Raw genomic sequence first — 25,867 nt, forward strand, 5'->3', positions numbered from 1 at the left:
TGAAACTAAATGATGAATAAATGATGATGGTGTTTTGTTTACCACAGATGGTTTCTCTCCAGCCACTGATCTGAACTCCTGCTGATGAACAGGCGTAGACATAGGAGGCGACTGCAGCACACATGCAGTCTTCACTTTTCTCACAGTTACAGCTGTCATACATGCAGTTCTGCAAAGAGACAAAGTTAACACAGATGCAGTTTGGTGGCCGCTGTATTTAAAATCATTTGTGTTTTACAGATGTCTTTGCAGACCTACATCTTTGTAGGTTTTGGGGCTAATGACAGAGTGGCAGGATGCAAACACTCCTGTGGGATCAGTAAGTTTTGAGCACCAATACTGGGCATAACTTTCTGAAACACAGACAGGAATACAAATAAAATACTGTAGCCCAACCCCAAAACATTATGTTACTTCCGTTTCATATCACAGAAACAGACCCTGGCTGTACCTTTGGTGATGCCCTGGCTACATGGATGGTCAAAGCTTGTAGTAACATCAGGGCAGCAGGCTCTGGTTTTCCAAGTGTTGGCAAAAGCTGCAGCAGTTCCCTCCACTAACCCACTTATCACCCTAAAGTCATCAGCCATTATGTTGTTAAAGTTCCCACATAAACCTGGCAGATTGGGAGGGCAACATAAATGTTTATAAGAAAGTAATCACGCAAACATTGTACACAAAAATTAATAGTTCACTTGAGAAGTACCAGCTGTAGTTCCACTGAGTGATGCATCAGCTGTAATGAAGACTTGCATCATGGGAGACAGCTGAACCATCACTTGTAAGCCCTCCTTGGTGCTGAGCAGGATGTAAAAGGAAGATGGCTTAAAGAGACTTAGCTCCTCTGCAGGAATCAGAAGGCATTGAAAAAGTTAATAGCATGTTCTTCAGTGTTTCACACATGTCATAGTGCCTTAAGTTCTTACAAAGTGGGTTCTTGTCATTTACAAGAACTATGGCAGCACTACAAGCATGACTGAAAGGAACTCACGTGTAAATAATGGAAGCTGAGAGAGAATCTGGTTCACATAGACCTGCCCAGATCCCTGGATTTTAACAACCTGAAAGAGTATTAAAATTAGTTATGCATCAGATATTAACTGGAACATGAATGTGTGAAAGTGTTTCCGATTATGAAGGGGATCCCAAAACAGAAATCATCCCAAATCAGTGGCAAAAATCAAATACCACTTTTGTTAAGAAATAATAAAACATCTACATTAAACAACATCTGCACAACGGCATGTTTGTTTCTCTCTCTATATGTATACACTGTATACAATAATGTGTAGGACATGTGTGTGTCTGGGTCTTGGATTACCACAGAACTGTTATATAAGGCCACAGTCACAGCCCTGAGGCAGGTTCTGCTTTCAGTGAGGCCACATTTCACTAGATCAACAAGCACAGTGTATGAGGAGCCACCGCTGTCCTGTGTAACACAGTGCACATACACATACATTAACGATTACACAGCAGCTTCGGTGTAAATGTGATAGTAATTGTACAGGCAGATAGTAAGTGAACATCTTTTTGCCTTGGCCAAAACGTAGGAGCAGTCTCCATGGAACGTGAACACCTTTCCATCAAAGGTGCGAACGTGAGCTCCTCCTTCTACAGAACAGGTTCCTGGGCAGTTGGCCTCCTCACATGTCCACTGGCCACTGTCACACAGACTGACACACACACACACACACACACAAACACACACACACACAGACACACAGACACACACACACACACACACACACACACACACACACACACACACACACACACACACACAAACAAAACTTTGACTAATAGTTCTTAATGTGTCATAGAAAAAAAACCTGTTTTCACCACCAACTAAGAACAACAGTATATTGTCAACTCCCTAAGGGTGCAAAAGTCCTAGTTCTACTTTACTTTATAAAAGTGCTTTATTCATTCATTTTAAAAATATGTAAAAAATATATTTTTTTACATTTATGTCCAGAATATTTACAAGAAAACATTTTGCACTTGTTATAGCTCAAGATGAACAGGTTGACCAAAAATTGTTCATCTGCTGAGGAAAGGACATAAATAAGTTCTGAGATCCACGCCCAGAGTAGAGGGACAAGAACCTACACAGCACTCTACAGTTGCTCTGTTGTTTTAATTTCTGTTGTCCAAATGATGTGTAAATGTAAATAAACTAGGACGCAATAACCTGCAAATCTCAACACGCGGTCGGTTACAGTGGAACGTAAACAACATTGCAGATGCTGAAATGGACACATTTAGTCATTTAGGTTTGGATCAATGCATGTCATTAGGATCCTCAGTACAAGACCTAACAAATGAACATACCAGGATTTACAGCTGTACGAGTATGACTCTCCTGGTTTGTACACGTTGCTGTTGTGCTGGCATGGACACTGATCCAGTGCAATACAACCAGACATGCTGATGTCATCAAAGACTGTTCCTGAGGAGACGAGCAAAGATAACAAAATCAGTAAAAGAGAGAGAGAGTAAAAGAGAGTCCATAGTTTGTCATGCTATAACACAAAAAAGGCAAATATGTGAACACCGCAGTCCTGCACTGTAGTGTGACTTATTGGACAGGTAACAGGTGGCAAATGTGCATATACCAGCAGGGCAGCTGCAGCCGTCATGGCAGTGACTGTCACATGTCTGACTAGCCTGAGGGGTGGAGCAGGTGTCAGCACAGGAACTGCTGCATTCCAGGAACTCCATGTTATATGGACATGGTCTGACTGTGGACAAGCACATGTGATATTAGTTGGGTATTTAAGACAGGATGAAAATTACTGGGTCCTGAAGTGGAAATATCCATTTACATGATTTTGTACATGGCTCTATGAGCTCACATTTAGTAAAACCCTTACAGCAAAAGGTGGCATTCCTCCATTGTTTGGGCTTCCCTCCTGCATGGACACACTGTCTGGAGAATTCTGAGATGGTTTGGCAGAGAACAGAGTCTGTGTTGTTGTTAGAGATGCATGTGTCAGCCATGCAAGCTTTGCTGAAGGACTCAACATCCAAAAGGTTTTGGCAACTGCTGAATGGAGCACTGTTGAAGATGTCTTCACAGAATATCTGAAAAATTAAAGCCAAATTTATGTTATAAAACAGTGCGGAGTTGTAAATGTTTAAAGATGCAGCTGAAACTCAAAAAAATTAAACTCACAGACAAAATAATGAAATTTTAATACAAATAAATAAGACAATGTTCCATCAGTCGTAAGCCTTAATTATCATGAACGGAGTAGGAGTGAGCAGGAGTGAAGGACCCAAACGCACAGCTCTGGAGATGGGACTTGGGTGAACTGATCATTTCATAGCGTCATTTTCAAAAATAGCAGGCAAAAGTGTGGTCAGGCAGTCAGCGGTCAAAACGAATAATCCAACAGAGGCAGAGGTACCGACAGGGACTAGGCCAAAACTAAATCAAGATCAGGTACTGACTCATGCACTGGCTGGTGAACTAACAAGACACTGGAAAGAGGGGGCAACACGCGACAATCTGGCAAACGTAACAGGTGAGTACTGGAGCTTAAATAACTGAACTAATAACTAATTGAACACAGCTGAGTATCACATGACAGAAAGTAAGGCATGAATTGACTGGAGCTGAAAACAGGAACTAAACAGGAAATCAAAATAAAACTGCAAATGAACATAAATACCGTTTATGATGCTGGAACCATGACATTAATTAAACCATGAGTGCAAAATAAATTATTCGGGTGTTTTGTTTTGTTTTTTCCCCTTAAACCTGTCCAGTTTAAAAAGCAGAATGTACTAGGCTGAATGTCATATTGTGACGTTTAGGTTAGCTTTGGGTTAGTGTCCTGCCAGCAACAACCGTTTACTAAGCTGAGCTACCCATTCACCAGGGGACTTGCCAGGGCATCAGTACAATAAATGATAAGGAAACAATAAAAATAATACTGAAAATATGACTCAAAACATACACATCGACAAGGCCGGAAAACCTGAAATGTGTTTAATATAACTACATAAAATGTCAAATATGTAATTAATTAAGAATAACTATGTAGCTATATCAGCCCCAACACAACCATATTATATACAGTAATATTAGCAGGCACTTCCTTCACACGTCAAATCAACATATGTTTAACCTGTCTCATATGTGTTGAGTTTCTCACTGAATGAAGTGTTACCTTATCGCCACAGCTCAGAACAGGTGTGAGCTCAGTTTCCTCACAGACCTCCGTTGGCCCATTCACCTTGTTGTTCTCAGCGTAGTCAATCACAGACAGCTCAGCTCCTACACATGGCATCGCCACAATATTCAGCAGAGCAGACAAATGAGAAGAGAGCAAGACCCAACAAAATTGTCACTAACAAAGATAATATTTAATTTGTTAATTGTGGTATTAAACTTTTTTTAAAGTTTAAACTCTAAACTTTAGCCATTGTATCTAATTACATAGTGTCATGTGTTCCTAATCTTGACCTCACAACACGATGACCCAGCATCACTCTCCAATAAATCCTGTGATTTTTAGTTTAGAAAGTATCAATGTTTGCTGGGTGGAACTTCTCAACTAGTTTAAGAAACTCATAATAACAACTCCAGTACAATAACTGAAGAGCCACCAAGTGTCTTCCACAGTAAATTGTTGAGTATAGCAATAAATAACAGAATATATTCATTGGATCCAAAATAAACTGAAGGGATAAAGTTAAAGTTAAAGATAAAGTTCTCACTGAGAACTGATACAGACACAGTTTATTGTTGCGCCGAACAGTTCCTACCGTCCACAGTGAGATCATTGGGTACACCATCAAAGTTTCCACAGAGTCCACATGTCTCATTCTGGTATTTGCTGTCTATTTCCATCTGTAAACACACAGTTAACACAAAGTGATCATATTTTTTGTGTAATGTGGGTTTTATAATAAATAGGTCATGTAGCTACAACCTACAGCCTTAACAATGTAAAATGCCACTAGCTACATCCAGGCTTTGTAAAGGGGATAACTGTACATTAATCTGTTTTCCAACATGGTAATTGCATCAGTCTATTATAAAGAAATCCATTTGTGAAAATCAGCTGAATGTTACTTAAAACACATCAACTTGGCTTTTTTTCTGCGATCATCCTCAGTGTGTCTCCAGGAGATGACATCACAGTTACTCACTGAGCTGCAATCAACACAGTTCATGTCTTACCTCAGTCACTGAAGTTGTTAAACAGAAAGGACATTTTTAACCACAAAAATTTTCTAGTTTAATGCTCAAACATTTACTGTGAATGCTAATCAACAGTTTTTTTCCAAATATACTTGGCATTTCTATTTTCTTTCTTTTGGTCTATTCGGTTCTGAAAGTCCACAGAATGACCTGAATGAGTTGTTTTGTGGAGAACCATGGCAGCATTGACTGTCTCAATGAGCTCAGAGGACTCTTGTACATGGACCCTAATCTGCAATGTCTAGTTGAATCTATGTGGAAAATCATTTAGGTCTGTCAGCACATGCAAAGAGCAGCTGCATGCAGTTTGTGTTCTTTACAAAAGGAAAAGTCCACTGAGTCACTTTTCAAAACTTCATGCACAGACGCAAGTGTGTAAACATGAGGGTGCACTTCATACATCCAGGGAGTCGTCCAAATTCCAAATAGCTCTGATTCCCAGCTTAGAGTCCACAGTTATACTGGATGTGGACACTTTGACAGTCAACCCAAATCCAGTAAAGGGTAAAGAAACTCTGGAAAACAAGGTGTGAAATTGAGATCCAGTAAAAGAGTAGGAAAACAAAGAAAGCCATTTCAGTGCAAGACATCTGTGATACAGTATGTTCAAACTATTCATATGCAGCCATGTTTGCACTTCTCAGCCATTGTGTCTTTAATGTGTGTGTCTGGATTTTGTTATCATTAATACAAAAAATGTACTATTAGGTATTTTCTACCGAGCAAGGGATGTTTTAAAGTGTGACACCACTTAGGATAATCATAAATTCTTCAAACCCCTGAACAAAAACTCATGCAACTCAAGCTCTTGTGGCAGTGTGTTGAGTTTTCTACATGACTTTGTGTTTGAAAACAATGACATCATAAATATGTCACCTGCGCACAGTGCATCAACTAACAGTAATTGTTGCTGAAGCAAATTCACAGAATGTCTTGAAAAGTAAAATCAGTTGTTGCGACATAGTCAGACAATCAAACAGTTCTCCAAGTAAACTTACATCTGCCCATTGACAATCACTGAACTGCTTGTAATCTCCACCACAGAACCTTCCAGCTTCATCATGATGTTGTTGATTGTGGGGACACCTTTGACTGTTTTGCGTCTCATTTGGATTAAAAAGTTTTCATAGCTGCCTTTACATTGTGACACCAGCACATGGTTACAGGTGGAGGCCAACTGGAAGAAATTTCCATCAAAGGTCTTCCAATGGTTTGATCCCCATGTAGTACAAACACGGCCAATGTGAGACAAGTTAGCTAGAACATCAGCAAAGGAAACCATTTCTTACATTTCTTATGCTTATCGTCATTATTTAAACAGGCATTAAGAGAAAAGGTCATAGTTACCCGAATTCCGACTCATTGTGTTTAGAGAAGGAATAATTGTAACTATAAAGGAAACAAGAAAAGTTTAATTTAGAAACATTAGTTAAATATGCAGAGCAAACAAATATGTTCTCAAATAGAAAATATGAACATTTTAAGAGAACTTGTGGCTTTGACCAAGCATTGCTTCAATTAATATAAAGACAGCATGGTGTTCAATACAGCATCTTTACATATATTATGTAGAACAGTATGTTTGTTCTCAATATCCGCTGCCTAAGCAAATCCTCTTGTCTATGACACAAACATAATATTGTTGGGTTTATAGAAAATAGAGCATTTTCTTATAGCAACACTCACCAGTCTGGGTCTGTGAGCGGACAATCAGCATCAGGTAGAGGAACCATGCTGTGTATTGGAGCCCTGTGGTCCCCATGTTGGTCGTGAGGACTTAGCAGTATGAGAGAATGGAATCCAAGACCACACACTTTATAACCTGTTGGTCAAGGTGGAGCTATGGTACCTTCAGATGAGAGAAAGAGGTTACACACCCCTGCCAAATATAGTCTTTGACGTTTGCTTTTTAGTATTTGTTTGACTTTAGTACTGAACAGGGCCTCAGATGAACTGTTGAACTTGACAATTAAATGTTCAAAAAATACTTTGTTGAAGAAAGAAAAAAGGTGCTGGAGCCACATATTAACAAGGAAGAGAGAGTCCAATTGGGTTGAAGAAAATGTGAAAGTCGGTCTGGCAGAAAGCCTGTGTAGGGCACTGTTCTGCTGTCCAGATTTGTAAAAACTGCAGGAGCTGGTTTAGGTGTCACAATATAAGATAAGTCCTGTTTGGTAAATGTTCACGCAAAGTCTCTGGGATTGTCTGTTGAGAATGTGACATAAAATATTATAGATAGATAGATAGATAGATAGATAGATAGATAGATAGATAGATAGATAGATAGATAGATAGATAGATAGATAGACAGATAGACAGACAGACAGACAGACAGACAGACAGACAGACAGACAGACAGACAGAGAGATAGACCCTTCAAATTAAAGTAAATGAATGATTTATTTAATGTGCGCAGTGGTTCCCACCCATCACCATGACCAGGTGGTGCTGCACAGTATGGCTCATTGTTCAGCTGTAAACATGACGTGTAAGGAGGACAGGGATTATTGGATTATTGAAGTCGAGAGTCGTGCGTAAATAGAGTGAGTCAGCTTCTTCAGTCCAGGATATGCATCCTGTCATGCATCTTTCAAACCCTTGCTGTGTTTCAGGTTATGACATTTCCGTTTATTCCTTTGCTGCAAAACATGGAATAAACAAATGCTTAAAAACTCAAAACCTAAATGTGTCTAAATTATAAGGCGCAGAGTGATAATAAATCAGAAGCCGATTGGGAGCCACAAGAGAGACAAAATAGCTGAATCTGTGCCGGATTCCATTCATTATCTTGAAGTCTACAAAAAGTATGTAGAGAGACAAGTTCTTGTTTTTGAAACTATTGGGTGTTCTAAGATGTGAACCTGATCTGTGTACAGTAGCTTTTTTGTCATCTGAAGCCTGCTTGATTTACCCGAAGTATTTGGTCAATTGGATCTATGATGCGATGAAGCAGATTTTTGTTGTAAACTTTAGCAACAATAGACATCGATTTATACCTCTGTAGTTGTTCATAAGGCCCTGGTCAACTTTTTCGGTATTGGAATAACTAAGTTTGTTGTTAATTGCTTTGGTGCTTCTGCTTTCTCGAAAACATCCTTGTAGATGTGGCACAGTATTTCACAGACTCCTTTACCACCAAACTTCTGGTGTAATTGAGTAATTAGTTTTCTGGTGTAATTGAGTAATCACATGCTGGTTATTTATAGTTTTTTCAAGTTTTCAAGTTCTCGTACAGCATTACAGACCTCTTCTAAGGTTATTGGCCCAGTGTTTATGCCCAAGTCTTGACTGGCAGTAAAATTGTCATGATCTACTATTGTTGTCGGCTCAGCATTATACAAACACTTAAAGTAGTTCTGCCATTCTTTAAGTAGTTGCGTTGGAGATTTGATTGGTTTTCCATAAGCTTTTCATTTTCTGTTTTTTGTTTGAGTCACTTTTCTTCAGCTATGCTATATGAAAAAATATGGTTAGAAAAAAGAAAATGTTGAAAAGATTAAATAAATTGACCATTTACAAACATCCAGAGTGGCCAAGAATATTTATTGAGATCCTATTAAATACATTTAGAAATATCAGGCTTGTAAGAACTTAAACATAAAATAATCTGAAGAACAATTACTTAAGCAAAGATTAATTTAAACTTATTTAAATAAGTTGAATAGACTTTTTTGCATTCAAGTCACAATCAACTATTAAGTGTCACTGTCAAAAAAAGGTATGTTTAGTCTGTCTCCTGTTGTGTACATAAACAGTGAATTGGAGTAAATGATGTTACTTATCAATTCATACCTACTGTATATAGCCTAAAAGGCAAATGCTGGATATAAATGGTAATTCTGGGCAAAAATGCAAAATCATCTGAGAATCTGCTTTAATATGTGCGAAGTGCTTCCTTTGTCTATTACTTCATAGCCTTCTATGTATTGTTCACATGCATATTCTACACTTTCTGCTTTTTGGTCAGATGCTAATCTGCATTGTTGCTCCTAACATGCATGTAATTAAACATTTGTACATCTTATTTCCTTCAACATCAAAGCTCATGATTTTATTTTTTTTAATCATTACATTTGGCCAAATTAAAAAATTAGCATGTACCTTTTAAAGCTCACACATAGGTGATTGTTTTAACCAGCACTTGCTTTGCTCTTTAAGTCAAACTGATGCTGAAGGTAAACCATTAGAATTAACCTCCATTGAAGCATATAATGAGGATAAATATTAGGTTAAGAAAACTGTATTTGCCAAGGCTATTAGCTGAGAGCAAGCTGACTATGCGCTGTGGTACCACCTTGGCCAAAGGGTTGTGTCACACAGTAGGAGCACTCGCCTCTGACTGTTTGCTTCCAGGTGTGGTGTTTGGCTGATGTGTCATCATTGCCTTGCCAAGGTACTCATGTGTGACCTTTATCTAGGATGTTGTTTGCAAATACTTGAGGTTGGGAAACTCAAAGCAGGATTTAGCTACAAATATGGATGAATGAATTGTCATTATTTAACATGTGCAGGTTAACATCATTAAGACAAGATAAATGTTATTAAAGTTTATTATTATTCAGTTGTTATTATGCTGATAATGCTGATATCTGTAAATCAGTGGGGGCACAAAGAGGCCACATTTAGCAGCCCCAGAGCTTTAATTTTACTTATAGTTATTTGAAGGCATTTTTGGCTTTACCTTTATTGAGCTTGTTATGGAATGCGAAGAAGCTTTTTGATTGGTTCACAATGTGTAAATATACTGTAGCTACTGTAGCAGGACAAAAACAGACATGTCCAGTCTGCAGGTACACAATGATTTTAATAATGAGATATTTGTGGTTTCACATGAGCTATGTCTGCCAGTATATCAGACATAAATAAAGAACATTATTTTATATAGATGAATTTGACACTGATTAAATCAGGGTCGTACATGTTCAGGCTCACGGCATGCTTCTCCTGCGTCGATGTGAGTGGATGCTGGAGGGAGTGGTCACCACCTCACCCTCGCCAAGCACAGAACACTCTGTCTTGAGGCATCCACAAGCATCAATGTGGGTGTAGGTATAGGTGATCTTATTGTTGTCAGTGCAAAGCAGCGGAATTTGCCTCTCAGAAGTGGCCAACTCCTGACAACAAGAGCAGGTGTGCTGCAAGGATCTCATTGTGGTGGAGTAGCTGCAAGAGGAGAGAAAATGAAAAAAAGAGAAAGTGTGAAGCCAGATGGCAACAAAGTGGACAACATGTCAAATAATGTTATGAGGACTCACAAGGTATAGGTTCCACATGCTCCACTACAGGATGTGACATTGACAGGGTCTGTTGAGTGGCAACCCTGACTTTCAAGGTACACGGTGGTAGTAGACACGCTGCATGGTTGGTGGTTTGGAATGCCTGAGGAAGTCATTAAAAATGAAGAAGGTCAGACCAAATCTTAGGAGACCCAGTGTCCTCACACTAGTCTGGATTAACCTTAATAGCATGTCTGCTAAAAGGCAACATCATCTCCAGGTACTTCACTTCATGAATTGTAACCCTTACAGAAATCCAACAAATGTCAAATAAGTAACATTTGCTCAAATCTACATTTTTTTTTATTTTGGCTCAATAATAAATGAAAAATGCTAAAGATATAATGATGGTTAAAAAAAAGCCGCATCGTCTTCGTTCAGATGGCACAATATAAATAAACCTGAATTAAATAAATGCATTTCCACAATTCAACTTCAACTCCTCTTACGAGACTGCTTAAAAAAACAAAAGTGGTGCAAGAACTGTTAAAACCATTTTAGCCATTGGTGGATTTCACTATAAGGGAACTTTACTAACGGCCATAGAAAACATTAATAGTTGAAAAAGAAAGAAGTGATACGTACAAACATGGCAGCATCCATCTGGAGCTATAACTTCTGTTCCCTGCAAACACATATTCATATAAATTTATGCAGATTGGACGACATATGGCAGCATGGCAACAACGTTGCTCTCTGCTTTTTACTTATTCTGCACCTAAAGGACTGCTATGAATACAATCTGACTGTGTCTGTGCACTCTACCGGGATGCATTCTTCAGGCTTGTAGGGAGGACAGATGATCTTGGCCTCAACAGTGATGAACTGGTTAGAGATACTGACACATTCATACTTCACACAGGGGTTGCCAGCAGGGGTCCAAACTGAGCCAGGCTGAAAAAGAATTGAAATTACTCAGAGATAGAGTTGTGCTGCACTTACATTACACTGCACAAGGATCAATTTACAGTTTTTCTCAGTCGCTTTAGTACAATTCTCAGTTCAGAATGAAATTCTCAAAACTATTCACATCATGATGTCACGTGTGCACATCATATAAGCAGTTTCTCACTACTTTGAACAAGTTGCAAATGCTTTGGTACATCCATTCAAATGATTAAGTACAATTCCCAGGTCTTGTACATTATTAATGATGGCAGGGAGGACGGGGTTCGAACAAAGGGCATCTCAAGAAGCATCAACGGGCAAGAGAGAGAGAGAGAGATAGAGAGAGATAGAGAGATATATAGAGATAATATATATAGATATATAGATATATTATATTATATATATATATATATATATATATGGCTGGAGCACAACACGTTCTATGTCTGATAATGGTGTGCCTCCTCATATTCCCATAATTGGTCCATACAACACAGAGCATCTCATCACCTTTCTAGAAATTCTCTACAGAGATCTCAACCCTGAAGAAGAGAGGGGTCAGAGTGGAGATCACCTGCCAAAGTATGGGATAGTTTGGGACAATGTGAGTTTTCATCACTCAAACACCATCAGGTATCAGGATGGACAGTTATGATCACCAGCCACATAAACAAATGACCCTCCTGGCTGCCATTGTCCATTCTCTTGCAATCAAACAAAAAGGTGTAACTTATACTTATACTGATCTGAGAATTGTATTAAAGCGACTGAGAAAAACTGTAAATGTCCCAGCCACAGAAGGGAGTCTACAGACAGAACAAAAGAGCAAAGTGGGACTGTTCTATTTAGTTCAGGTACTCTACACAATAAACTAAAAGTTATCAGGGATGCAAGGTTAATCCATCTTGGCTTTGACATTGTCTACAGAAGAAGCACTTCCAACATACTCTAAAATCTAAAAGGAATTAAAAAGACCAGAGGTTATGTCCATTTAGCAAAATATGTCATTGCTGTTTTTGAAGGCAGAGAAGTTTATTGTCATACTGTAAAACGATTCTTCTGGGCACCTACAGTACCTTCATGATGTGTGTGGAATTGCCTAATGTGACAATGCAGCTGGTTTGGACACAAATCCCACAGCACTGGGTAGAGATGTTCTGGTACTCATAGCCCTGAGTGGAGGCACAATGATTTCTTGTTCAATAACAATGAACACCAATAATAACTGAATAATTTAAGTAACATTTCAGTTGTTTGCTGATTTAACTATTTGACACCTTTAAACCAAAATTTGTGAACCTGTTAAATTACATGTTGACAGTGTGGTTTATCACAGTATTAAATCTCAAAGTTATGCTCAGACCTTTGATTGGCCAGCTTATAAAACAAAAACAAAACAACAAAAACAAAACAGAAAACATGCAAAGTGGGATAAGGCTCATTATTTTTTAACACAATACTTCTGTATCAGTATCAGTTCAAAATAAGACATATCTGTAGTCATTCTGTTACTGTTCCCCTTTTGTCTATCTGGGGTAAGCATAGGCAAAACAGTTTTCCTCTGGGATTTATAAAGTTTTCTGAATCTTGATTTTTATCAAGAAGGTGAAATCTAGACGACCCTTCAGATATTTGATTCAAAACCTGGTTTTATTTCTGCCAACATACTGTAACTGCTAAAAGAACCATTGAGTGGGAATGTGACGATTTTTGACATGCTCACTAGTTTTACCATGGGGCAGTTAGTATCACACAACGTGGGCCGACATTCTATGATGTGCAGGTGGCTGTTGGAATCTGTCTGGTTTCCACAGATGCAAATGTCACATGGCTTCATGTCAACCACATCTCCAATCTTAAGGGAAGGGGTGAGAAGATCAAACAGCGTTAGGAGGGCAAATGCAAATATCAGGATTTGTGTTTATATTTTAAAAAGCTAAACATAATTAGTGATTATTTTAGATAAACTGATTATGATTGTATTATACAGAGGCACGACAACATGATCTGAATGTCAGCTCGAGAAGTTGGACAATAACCCAAATCACAACAGACAGACTACAGAAGAGCTGTCAAAGAGGATGGTTAATTCATTTTTAGCCACAATCCTGCCTTGTTGCAGTCCAGTATGTTTTTAGAAGAAGGTCGAAGATGTGAAGTCGCACCTGATATTCACGGTTGTTGAAAACACACACGTTTGGTTTAATCACTATAAAAGAAACAAAACCAACCGGTGATGGATATTAAATGTACAACCGCAAAATCTGGCACAAAAAGAAATTTGCACACACTCACCACACGAGTATTCCACACAGCAGACTCCTTTTGTGGTATGTAAAGCATAACCAGCATGACAGGTTGGTGCATTAACGGAACATAGCCTTGGTTCACACTCTATACAGCGACAATTACGGATGAGTTAATACAGCAATGTTAAGCAAAGAGCTGCAGCCAAAAGAAATATATAAATTTAAAAAGTAGTACATATGGCCAGAAAAACTCTGGCTATACTTTGTTGGGCTGCTCTTACCACATTTCTCCTGTTGACAGCAGTTAATGGTGTATATGACCTTGACCTGACCTTCTTGATCACAGCTGAGCGGAGGCAGTGCTGGACAGGACAAAGGCTGGCAGGTGACCTGCAGCGTGTCTTCCTCACATTTGCACTCCTCACAGCCATGCGTCCATGTCGTATTGGCCTGAGGACAGAAGCTGTGTTATAGAAGAAGTCAGAGGACACGTGCGGTCTGCTAAAGGACTATGTGCACATCTTACCAAAGTCCAGTTTCCATTTGCCAGATGACAAATTTCTATTAGAAAAAACATAAATAAATAAAAATATAATCCAAAACCTCAATGCAAAATCAACGTCTGTCTAACTATTATTTACTGATTGTAAAATTTATTTATCCATTTAAGCATCTCTTTAAAAATACCCATATTATACTAAGCTGCAGGAAAATTTTAACTATGGCCCCGTGGGCCAACTGTGCCTGCAATTCCATTTTATACCAGAATATGGCCCACATGTCAGTATTACATTTCTTGGTCTTAACTAGGTGTAAAATAAAACAAAAATAAAAATTTTGACACAGCACACTGAAAATGACAATACCAAAGAAACGCAAGTGAAACATTTTTGAAGCTGTCTCAAATGTAATTGACAAGATAGGACTTAAATGTTGTGTGGGCCCTACAACAGATGGAGCGCCAGCTCTGACAGGCCCAAAATAACGGCGTCCTAGATGTGCGCCAAGGTGCAGGAGAGTGGAGGTGAAGCAGTTAAAATGCACTGTATCATCCAACAAGAAGCACTCTGAATGGTGAGGAACACTGTGAAACATTAAGCATAATTCGAGTACAAGCACTCTACCGCAGAGAATGTCAGATGTTCTTAACTGGAGTGGATGCTGAATATGGGAACCTGCTCTACCATTCACACAGCTCCCTGCTTCACCGGTTTTATTCTATTACTTAAATAAACCAGGTGAGCCAACACGTACTTCTCCTCGAGTGAGTGACCTGGCTGTTTGTGTATTTTACTGCATATGGCCCTTGATGAAAAAAGTTTGGACACCGATGTTTTAGTTTATGTTTGTTGGAAAGTGCAACCACAGAACATTTCTAAATGAAGCAAAGGTGCAAAGTAGAGTACAATATTCTAGTGTATGTAGCCTGGGCCCCTTAGGTTGATGTGTGTTGACTATGAGTCCTGTTAAGAAGGATTTATGTGTATGACACCACAACTGGACTTTAAAGAGTCCAAGTGTAACAAACAGTCTACCTGTAATGCTGATATTACTGAAAACTGAGCTTTTGACCTGGAACAACCAATTTTATGTTTCTCTTACCACAGGTTGGGACACATTCATTTGAATTGGAGGAGAGCAGGTAAGTGCCATATGGGCAGTAGCAACCCTCCAGTTTCACATTTGTCATGGCACTGAAGACGTTTATAGTGTAGATGAATTTTGGTTGTACCTGCAGAAACAATATCATATATTTGAAGAGCCACTTCGAGTCGAAGCATAAATGAATGAAGGTTAATTGGTGGCAATGAGTAAAATAATTTTGGTGAAGTGCTGTACCATAAGTCACATGTAGGCTCCACCAGAGGGCCACAGGCCTGATACACTTTAGGACTTGGACATTTATAGTCTATCAAGAAACAAAAAAGAATGAATATAAGTAAAGGCTAAACACTGTTAAAGCTGAAACTGACGGTGTGACATGAACCAGACTTCAGACTTGCTGCATACCACAGAGGCCTTTGGTGGATTCCCTCCAGTCAATGCAAATTCCAGCCTCAGCACAGGCATCAGCATAGGTTTGTAAGCTGGTGCAGCCAATCTGACTGATGTGCATGTGGCACACATCAAATTCACAGGCCACCGCAAATGGATTGTAGTCAACAATACTGTGGCAAGCTTCAAAAACACTGAGGAAGATGGGTTTCGTGTTTCATGCATCGGATACAAACTGGATGATACATCACTTGTTTCTGTTGTCTAATTCAAAGTCTGGGAATCTTGAACTCTCAATAAATGTCTTTATCATGAAAGGCTTTGCGTTGGATATTTATGATTAGCTATATATTTGAATTACACATTTAATATCTAATGTTACAGATTGGCCGCAACAGTATATTTCAAAGAATGTATTTAATCATCCTACCTGCTCTTGATGACCTCACAGATGCTTGTGTTGCACATGGAAGGTACAGGAGTTGGCGTGGGCTGAACTGGACGTTCACAGCGACTGTTGTTAACATGCCACGTGTGTGCCATATTAGGACATGAAGCATCAATCTTTCCACTGGGTAACATGCAGTCATCTGACCTGTTGTTATCACATGTACCTAAAAAGCCCCACAAGACCCTATCTTAGTTTTTCATTACATTAGATAACATTTTTTTTTTTGTTATTAAAATTGAAGGTTATAATATTGTACATGGACTCACCACACTGTCCCTCAGTGTTGCCACTAAATTCACTATAGGGCAGGTAGATGCTAAATATGAGCCCTGAGAAAGTGATCTTGGCTTGGATTTCAGGGATGACAAGGACTGTGTCAATACCAGTGGTGATAATACGGAAGTCAGCGTTCTGGTATGCAGGACTCACAGGTTTGTCATTCACAGAAACCTACACCAAATGGAAAGTGTCATAAATAACTACTGTCAGAAATGGTTGTGTGTGAACTGGATTAGTTCCATCATAAAGTTAAGTCAGCGTTGTATGCACGGCACCAGGTAAATAACATGTCTTGCATAAGCTGCGTTGCAGCTCTGCTACTGGTGTGTAAATGTTGGTGCGCCTGTTTGTGTGAATGAGTGAAGCAGAAGCAGTGTCATAACAATATGTGTAGGTGTAGACCATTTAGAAACAAGCGTCAAGTAAAATCATAAAGTAAAACTCACTGAAGTGAAATGAATGCACTCACGGTGCCATTACCTGGTTAAAAAAAATGCCTTTGATATCTTTCTGAGTAATAAAGATCTTGTAGCTTCTGTAGAAGACAGTAATGGACTGAGGGCAGGACAAACCATCCGGCGCACCACAGTAGTAATTATCAATCATGACACTGAAGTTGTGTTTAGGTATGATCTCTTTAACCAGCCAGTAGGAGCAGTTGCCTTGAAACCCATAGTAGGTTCCATCAAAGGTGACATAATGGGGATCTCCCCAACCATAACAAATACCTTCAAAGACACAGAAGATCAGATTACAGTAATTTCCCCACTGCGGGACTATTAAAGGTTTTCTTATTCTTATTCTTTCTTATTATTAAACCACATTGTCAAAATATAAATACATAGTAAAACAAGAAAATGTATTGTGTTGGACTTACATTGACATTCATAGTGAAAGCAGCATTTATCATCATCCCACACCTCGATGGGAGGGAAGTTATTTGCACAGACCACCTTCTTCACATCTGGACATTGCATGTGCGTATAGTTTACCTTTCCATTATCACATGTTCCTATTAGACAGTTACTCTCCTTCCAACTTTGACCATCCTATAGAAAGAATCAAAAATTTGAAATTAAAAAGAGGGTAACCATCTTAAAACAAACAGCACAGAATAAAAAATTAATAAGTACCTTTCTAGGCGGATATATATCAACACAGTCCCCACTGACGGCACATTGGTGATGTTTCTGCACAATATCACAGCTCTCACTGCAGTATCCTATGTAACAGTGGCCATCAAAGTCGGTTTCATTGTAGACTATAGACCCTGAAATACATTGGGTGAAAAACTGTTTAATTAAAATGACATAATGTGACAGTTGGACACACTTTTGAAAGATGCTGATGCTTTGGTAAATTATGGTAAATGAGCAAATGTAATGAAATATTATCTATTATATATATATGATGAAACATTTCAGTACTGGACTTGTAGCTCTGGCATGTTTTTATGTGCACACCTATAACTGCTCACATAAAGAATATTACATATTGATGTTTTTTATTAATATTTTATTTTTTACTGCCAGTCTAAATCACACAATATCATTTGTTTGAAAATAGTTTTGCATTTCATAACCTGTAAACTATATCTGTAAGTACAAAGTAGATATTATCATCATTAATACAAAGAAATTAAGTCTGAATGACTAATGACTTTCAGCTACACATTATAAAAGATGGACAATGTTGTTTCACCATCGTCAGGAAAGTCTAAAACTTATTAATATCTGAAAAGTAATTTTAATGCATACAATTAGAAGTTAATACCATTGTCAAAAAAAGCGAATTAAGCTTAAAACTCTATTTGCAATTTTGTAAAGAAATATTTAAAGTCTAATGAACTTACCAGATGGGAACTTTGTACCATTATAAATGCAAAAGCATTCAAGGGGTGATGTAGGAACAGAAGATGAGGATCCTGTCACTATAGGCATTTCAGTTGTGGTTTTAGTTGTTGTGGTTGGTGTAGTAGTGAGAGGTGTTTCAGTCGTACTTGGGGGTGTAGGTAAACATTCGCAGCAGTTGAATTGAATCTCATAGTCAAAACATTCTTGCTGAAGCGCTTGTTGCTTGTTGTCGCATATGAGACCCACGTCTTTATTGCAAGTCACAGCTTGTCCAAGCTGTGATATGGAAAGACCCGGATAAAGAACTGCTCTGCAATGGACTTCTTCTGGATTCTTGCAAATGTGATAGCCAGAAGAGATGATCTTCGAGATGGATTCATCTTCTCCACCATTGGGACCTGATGTGGGCTTTCCCAGATTTATCCACTGTGACCACGTGCAGGTCATGTCCTGACCACTGGGACAATGTGTAGTAGGTGGTGACCTAGTGGTTGTTGTGGTTGGTGTAGTAGTAGTTGAAGGGGTATTAGTAGTGGTGGTGGTGGTGGTAGGAGGTGGCCGAGTTGTTGTTTTTGTGGTTGTTGTTGTTGTTGTTGTAGGTGATGTAGTAGTGGGTGGTGTTTCAGTTGTTGTTGAAGTTGTGGTAGTAGTAGTAGTGGTGGTTGTAGATGGTGGCTGACTTGTTGTTGTGGTTGATGTTGTGAAAGGGGTTTCAGTCGTACTTGGAGATGTAGTTAAACATTCGCAGCAGTTGAATTGAATCTCATAGTCAAAACATTCTTGCTGAAGCCCTTGTTGCTTGTTGTCGCATAAGAGACCCACGTCTTTATTGCAAGTAACAGCTTGTCCAAGCTGTGATATGGAAAGACCTGGATAAAGAACTGCTCTGCAATGGACTTCTTCTGGATTCTTGCAAATGTGATAGCCAGAAGAGATGATCTTCGAGATGGATTCATCTTCTCCACCATTGGGACCTGATGTAGGCTTTCTCAGATTTATCCACTGTGACCATGTGCAGGTCATGTCCTGACCATTGGGACAATGTGTAGTGGGTGGTGACCCAGTGGTTGTTGTGGTTGGTATAGTAGTGGGAGTAGTAGTTGAAGGGGTATTAGTAGAAGTAGAAGTAGTAGTAGTAGTGGTGGTGGAAGTAGTAGGGGGTGGCTGAGTTGTTGTTGTTGTGGTTGTTGTTGTGGTTGACGTTGTTGTAGTAGGTGGTGTTTTAGTTGTTGTTGACAGTGTGGTAGTTGTTTCAGTGGTTGTTGAAGGTGTAGTAGTAGTAGTAATAGTAGTGGTGGTGGTAGGAGGTGGCGGAGTTGTTGTTGTTGTTGTTGTTGTTGTTGTAATTGATGTAGTAGTGGCTGGTGTTTCAGTGGTACTTGGAGATGTAGTTAAACATTCGCAGCAGTTGAATTGAATCTCATAGTCAAAACATTCTTGCTGAAGCCCTTGTTGCTTGTTGTGACATATGAGACCCACGTCTTTATTGCAAGTCACAGCTTGTCCAAGCTGTGATATGGAAAAACCCGGATAAAGAACTGCTCTGCAATGGACTTCTTCTGGATGCTTACAAATGTGATAGCCAAAAGAGATGATCTTCGAGATGGATTCATCTTCTCCACCATTGGGACCTGATGTGGGCTTTCCCAGATTTATCCACTGTGACCACGTGCAGGTCATGTCCTGACCACTGGGACAATGTGTAGTAGGTGGTGACCTAATGGTTGTTGTGGTTGCTGTAGTAGTAGTTGAAGGGGTATTAGTAGTGGTGGTGGTGGTAGGAGGTGGCCGAGTTGTTGTTTTTGTGGTTGTTGTTGTTGTTGTTGTAGGTGATGTAGTAGTGGGTGGTGTTTCAGTTGTTGTTGAAGTTGTGGTAGTATTAGTAGTGGTGGTTGTAGATGGTGGCTGACTTGTTGTTGTGGTTGATGTAGTAAGAGGGGTTTCAGTCGTACTGGTAGATGTAGTTAAACATTCGCAGCAGTTGAATTGAATCTCATAGTCAAAACATTCTTGCTGAAGCCCTTGTTGCTTGTTGTCGCATAAGAGGCCCACGTCTTTATTGCAAGTAACAGCTTGTCCAAGCTGTGATATGGAAAGACCTGGATAAAGAACTGCTCTGCAATGGACTTCTTCTGGATTCTTGCAAATGTGATAGCCAGAAGAGATGATCTTCGAGATGGATTCATCTTCTCCACCATTGGGACCTGATGTAGGCTTTCTCAGATTTATCCACTGTGACCATGTGCAGGTCATGTCCTGACCGTTGGGACAATGTGTAGTGGGTGGTGACCCAGTGGTTGTTGTGGTTGGTGTAGTAGTGGGAGTAGTAGTTGAAGGGGTATTAGTAGCAGTAGAAGTAGTAGTAGTAGTGGTGGTGGAAGCAGTAGGAGGTGGCTGAGTTGTTGTTGTTGTGGTTGTTGTTGATGTTGTAGTAGGTGGTGTTTCAGTTGTTGTTGACAGTGTAGTAGTTGTTTCAGTGGTTGTTGAAGGTGTAGTAGTAGTAGTAGTAGTAGTAGTAGTAGTGGTGGTGGTGGTGGTGGTAGGAGGTGGTGGAGTTGTTGTTGTAATTGATGTAGTAGTGGATGGTGTTTCAGTTGTACTTGGAAATGTAGTTAAACATTCGCAGCAGTTAAATTGAATCTCATAGTCAAAACATTCTTGCTGAAGCCCTTGTTGCTTGTTGTTGCATATGAGACCCACGTCTTTATTGCAAGTCACAGCTTGTCCAAGCTGTGATATGGAAAGACCCGGATAAAGAACTGCTCTGCAATGAACATCTACTGGAATCTTGCAAATGTGATAGCCAGAAGAGATGATCTTCGAGATGGATTCATCTTCTCCACCATTGGGACCTGATGTAGGCTTTCCCAGATTTATCCACTGTGACCACGTGCAGGTCATGTCCTGACCACTGGGACAATGTGTAGTAGGTGGTGACCTAGTGGTTGTTGTGGTTGGTGTAGTAGTGGGAGTAGTAGTTGAAGGGGTATTAGTAGTGGTGGGGGTGGTAGGAGGTGGCCGAGTTGTGGTTTTTGTGGTTGTTGTTGTTGTGGGTGATGTAGTAGTGGGTGGTGTTTCAGTTGTTGTTGAAGTTGTGGTAGTAGTAGTAGTGGTGGTTGTAGATGGTGGCTGACTTGTTGTTGTGGTTGATGTTGTGAAAGGGGTTTCAGTCGTACTTGGAGATGTAGTTAAACATTTGCAGCAGTTGAATTGAATCTCATAGTCAAAACATTCTTGCTGAAGGGCTTGTTGCTTGTTGTCGCATATGAGACCCACGTCTTTATTGCAAGTCACAGCTTGTCCAAGCTGTGATATGGAAAGACCCGGATAAAGAACTGCTCTGCAATGGACTTCTTCTGGATTCTTGCAAATGTGATAGCCAGAAGAGATGATCTTCGAGATGGATTCATCTTCTCCACCATTGGGACCTGATGTTGGCTTTCCCAGATTTATCCACTGTGACCACGTGCAGGTCATGTCCTGACCACTGGGACAATGTGTAGTAGGTGGTGACCTAGTGGTTGTTGTGGTTGGTGTAGTAGTGGGAGTAGTAGTTGAAGGGGTATTAGTAGTGGTGGGGGTGGTAGGAGGTGGCCGAGTTGTGGTTTTTGTAGTTGTTGTTGTTGTAGGTGATGTAGTAGTGGGTGGTGTTTCAGTTGTTGTTGAAGTTGTGGTAGTAGTAGTAGTGGTGGTTGTATATTGTGGCTGACTTGTTGTTGTGGTTGATGTTGTGAAAGGGGTTTCAGTCGTACTTGGAGATGTAGTTAAACATTCGCAGCAGTTGAATTGAATCTCATAGTCAAAACATTCTTGCTGAAGCCCTTGTTGCTTGTTGTCGCATAAGAGACCCACGTCTTTATTGCAAGTAACAGCTTGTCCAAGCTGTGATATGGAAAGACCCGGATAAAGAACTGCTCTGCAATGAACATCTACTGGAATCTTGCAAATGTGATAGCCAGAAGAGATGATCTTCGAGATGGATTCATCTTCTCCACCATTGGGACCTGATGTGGGCTTTCCAAGATTTATCCACTGTGACCATGTGCAGGTCATGTCCTGACCACTGGGACAATGTGTAGTGGGTTGTGACCTAGTGGTTGTTGTGGTTGGTGTAGTAGTGGGAGTAGTAGTTGAAGGGGTATTAGTAGTGGTGGTGGTGGAGGTGGTAGGAGGTGGATGAGTTGTTCTTGTTGTGCTTGTTGTTGTGGTTGTTGTAGTAGTGGGAGTAGTAGTGGAATGTGTAGTCGTAGTGGTGGTGGAGGAGGAGATGGTAGGGGTTGGGTGCATTGTTGTGGTTGTTATGGTTGATTTAGTAGTGGGACTAGCAGTTAAAGGTGTAGTATTAGTGGTGCTGGTAGGTGGTGCTGGTTTTCTGGTGAACGATGATGTAGCAGTAGTAGTAGTTGTAGTTGTGCCACATTGCACTGTCTTGCAACACTTTACTCTTATTTCATAATCCATGCATATGGGTGGAAACTGTAATTTGTTTTCACACAGCAGTCCAGTTTGCGTGTTACATGTTATTGTTTGTCCTAGTTGTGCTAAGGGAACCCCTGGGTAGTGCACAGCTTGACACTCAACAGACAATGGATTGTCACAGATATCGTAACCTTTCTGGATAATGTGCTTGATGGTATCATTATCCCCTCCTCCTGGCCCATATTGAGGGTAGTCTGAATTTATCCACTGTGACCAGTAGCATAAAATTTCTTGACAAGGTGTTCCCGAAGCGTGTTCTGTTGTAGGTGGTGTGTTAGGGGTTGATGTTGAGTGTGTGGCTGGCTCTGTGAAAACACAATTAATATGTGTTAACTAACACCACCTGCTTGCTTTGTGTTTTTCCTATGATCACTGCATGCCTACCTGTTGAGGTAAATGTAAAAACAGGGGATGAGGACTGGCTGGACTGAGTAGTTGTTGTCAGTGGGCACTGGTATGAATTTTTGTGAATGGTACCATTCATACCACACACAGCTGTCATGCAGTTCCCATGTCCATCTGTTGTGTTATAGATGGTCTTACCAATGGGATATTGGTTTCCGTTATATGTGCAAGTACAAGCTGAAAAAGAAGGTGTGCGTCAATAACATATGATCCTAGCATAAGTTTAAAAATCTAATTTCAAGTCCATACCTTGGACATCATAATCACATTTGATGGTCACTGAGCTGCATATGCTTCAAGAAAAAGGAAAACACAAAAAGTATTTTTTAATTTGAACTCAACATGCTTTCATTAATTATAGGTACATGAACCTTACCATGTATGACAATTTTCAGTTGTTGTGACTTTTTCACCATTATTATAGTGATTCCTCTCATTATCATAGCAACCACACTGTTCTTTTCTAACACATGTCATTGTGTCCTCATCTAAGTATGGCTGAGTGGGAGGACATTTGGGATAGCATCCTAAATGAAGAGCAAAAATCCATAAGTAGCAAATCAAGTCATTTAATATTTGGAAGAAGTTGAAAATTAAGCATTTTTAGTCATTCATTATTAAATTAGTGACATTATTAGAGTTCCATTCTATTTTGACATTAAATCTTACATTAAAATTAGGTAAGTTACAAAAATCTCATATCATACCTTCAAGGGGAGGTAGTTGTGTAGAGCAAATGCCGGATGGGTTCCTGCAGGTTTTCATGCAAGGGGATCCACAGGCCATGTAGTGCCATTCACACTCACCAGGAGGATTGTAATAATCACAGAAGAGAGCTGAAGAGGGTCACAAAAAAGACTTAGTGTGATAGTGATAAGTTTCAGACTAGATTGTTCATTGAGTGTCATGTTAAAAGTGAGAACTGTTTGACCTTGGTGTGTGCTCTCTTGTACTTTGTTAGTGAGTACCAAAAACTGTTTCATATCTAAGTAAGGGCCATCTGAGGAAGTGAGTGCATGGGGGCTGTTTAGCGGTTGAGACAAGGTTTTAGAGCAGGGGTTTCCAAAGTGGCCTTAGTAGCCCACAGCAAATTCCAAATTTTTTGCTCATTTTGCTCAACCTAGAGTTTATTTTTAATTTTAGGTGAAGCTACTTAATTGATTAAGTCATTTGCTCCACAAATCAAAATTAAAGAAGAAAATTTTTGCCACAGTGGGACAAATTGTGTGAAGTTACAACGAATGGAGTGCTAGCTCTGAGAGAGCTCAGAAAGGAATGGCCTCTTTGGTGTACACCAAGGTGCAGGAGATTGGAGATGAAGCAGTTAAAATGCACTGTATCATCCACCAAAAAGCACACGGAAAAGTGATAAACACTGTTGTAAAAAGGTAAACATATTTAGAGTACTCTACCAGAGAGAATGTCAAACATTTTTAACTGACGTGGATGCTAAATACAGTGACCTGCTCTACCGTTCAGAAGGGCACTCGCTAAGCTCCATGGCTCTCTCCTTCAGCAGTTTCATTCTTTGAGATCAGAGGTCGACCAGTTTTGGAAGGAAAATGACCGACCTCTTCCCGAGCTGGGTGATCCTCTATGGTTGGCAGACCTGGCATTTTTAGTTGATCTCCCGTCAACAACACACTCAACAAAAACCTACAAGACAAAGACCAAGTCGCACCGCAGCTTTATGCACACACAATAAGTGTGAAGCCCCGACAGTTTGAGCTACAGTTGCGCACCTTCAATGTCGTGCACTTCCCGACACTGTCAGAAATCAGATCTGTGTTTCCAAAGGCCGAACTTTTTGTTAGAGAGGGAAAATATGTGTCTGTGATTATATCACTCATCAATTGATTTTTTTTCCATGTACAGTACCAGAAGAGGGGCATGTTCTGCCTTCCTGCTCCTCCTGTAATCCACAATGACCTCTTTGGTCTTGCTGGTGTTTAGGGTAAGGTCGTTGTTTTCATACCTACAATTTTATGAACATGTGTAATGGGTGGATGGCAGAGTAGTCGTCGGTGTAGAGAAGGGGGCTGGACTAAGCATGCAGCTCTGTGACGTGCCTGCGTTTAGGACCAGAGTGTATGATGTGTGGTTCCCAATTCTTATCCTTTGTGGTTTGTTGGTGGGAAAGTCTCTTATCCTGGAACACAGTGATGTAGCTTGACCCAATTCCTTCAGTTTCATAGACAAATCGTCCAGGATAACTGTGTTAAACGCTGAACTCAAGTCAACAAACAGCATCCTAACGTAAGTGTCCTTAAGTGTTTGGATGCTCCAGAGGGGACAGGGCTGAGTGGACTGCTATGGACTGCATAATCAGTTGATTAGTTCCCTCTGTAGGTGAACTGCTGCCTGTCCAGACCAGCAGGGATGATATCTCTGATGTACTGCAGAACGATTCTCTCAAGGCATTTTATGATTACTGGTGTCACCAACAACTGGAGGAAAGGACGCGGTAATCCACTCTAACTCTGGAGGAAAAAAGTCCAACTTCGGATGTGTGTGCAGTTCACACTGTTTACCAATCTTCGATCCTTCCTAACTGAATTAGGGCTTCAAGTATCTTTCTTGATAGTAGGCAGTATGTACAGAAGTAGTCGAGCCGAGCACCCCAATCCACTGCATGTATACGCGTCGCTATCTGAAAAAAAGACCTGCAGATACCCTAGATGGGCCTTCAACAAGACAGCATCAGAGTCCAGAAAAAGTACAACAGAACAGCCTGAGACCCAGAATCAGTGGAGGAACCTGGTCATTCCTTACTGTAC

General features: G+C 39.9%; 2 protein-coding genes across 3 annotated transcripts in view; both read right to left on the bottom strand.

The window, feature by feature from the left end:
- LOC114852580 (mucin-2-like) overlaps positions 1 to 7,015 on the bottom strand; it is a 33,937-nt gene extending 26,922 nt beyond the window's left edge. Inside the window, exons 1-16 of the mRNA XM_055507631.1 lie at positions 6,902 to 7,015; positions 6,563 to 6,604; positions 6,214 to 6,472; positions 5,616 to 5,730; positions 4,777 to 4,861; positions 4,179 to 4,285; positions 2,877 to 3,087; positions 2,619 to 2,744; positions 2,335 to 2,452; positions 1,538 to 1,676; positions 1,322 to 1,432; positions 992 to 1,061; positions 707 to 844; positions 452 to 616; positions 259 to 353; positions 43 to 169 (exon numbers count right to left, since the gene is read on the bottom strand). Of these exons, the coding sequence (XP_055363606.1) occupies positions 43 to 169; positions 259 to 353; positions 452 to 616; positions 707 to 844; positions 992 to 1,061; positions 1,322 to 1,432; positions 1,538 to 1,676; positions 2,335 to 2,452; positions 2,619 to 2,744; positions 2,877 to 3,087; positions 4,179 to 4,285; positions 4,777 to 4,861; positions 5,616 to 5,730; positions 6,214 to 6,472; positions 6,563 to 6,604; positions 6,902 to 6,977 (1,984 nt within the window). The 5' untranslated portion in view covers positions 6,978 to 7,015. The remainder of the gene's footprint in view (positions 1 to 42; positions 170 to 258; positions 354 to 451; positions 617 to 706; positions 845 to 991; positions 1,062 to 1,321; positions 1,433 to 1,537; positions 1,677 to 2,334; positions 2,453 to 2,618; positions 2,745 to 2,876; positions 3,088 to 4,178; positions 4,286 to 4,776; positions 4,862 to 5,615; positions 5,731 to 6,213; positions 6,473 to 6,562; positions 6,605 to 6,901) is intronic.
- Positions 7,016 to 13,972: 6,957 nt separating this feature from the next.
- Positions 13,973 to 25,867, bottom strand: part of LOC114852141 (mucin-5AC-like) — a 28,846-nt gene continuing 16,951 nt past the window's right edge. For both annotated transcript variants that reach the window (XM_055507634.1, XM_055507632.1), the window contains exons 26-39: positions 23,798 to 23,926; positions 23,467 to 23,617; positions 23,340 to 23,383; positions 23,070 to 23,267; positions 18,206 to 22,990; positions 17,487 to 17,623; positions 17,231 to 17,402; positions 16,834 to 17,081; positions 16,341 to 16,524; positions 16,054 to 16,237; positions 15,639 to 15,817; positions 15,231 to 15,537; positions 14,155 to 14,189; positions 13,973 to 14,078 (exon numbers count right to left, since the gene is read on the bottom strand). In XM_055507634.1, coding sequence (XP_055363609.1) covers positions 15,248 to 15,537; positions 15,639 to 15,817; positions 16,054 to 16,237; positions 16,341 to 16,524; positions 16,834 to 17,081; positions 17,231 to 17,402; positions 17,487 to 17,623; positions 18,206 to 22,990; positions 23,070 to 23,267; positions 23,340 to 23,383; positions 23,467 to 23,617; positions 23,798 to 23,926 — 6,701 coding nt within the window. In that variant the 3' untranslated portion in view covers positions 13,973 to 14,078; positions 14,155 to 14,189; positions 15,231 to 15,247. The remainder of the gene's footprint in view (positions 14,079 to 14,154; positions 14,190 to 15,230; positions 15,538 to 15,638; positions 15,818 to 16,053; positions 16,238 to 16,340; positions 16,525 to 16,833; positions 17,082 to 17,230; positions 17,403 to 17,486; positions 17,624 to 18,205; positions 22,991 to 23,069; positions 23,268 to 23,339; positions 23,384 to 23,466; positions 23,618 to 23,797; positions 23,927 to 25,867) is intronic.

The sequence above is a fragment of the Betta splendens genome, chromosome 3, assembly GCF_900634795.4.
Source record: "Betta splendens chromosome 3, fBetSpl5.4, whole genome shotgun sequence".
Lineage (NCBI taxonomy): Eukaryota > Metazoa > Chordata > Actinopteri > Anabantiformes > Osphronemidae > Betta > Betta splendens.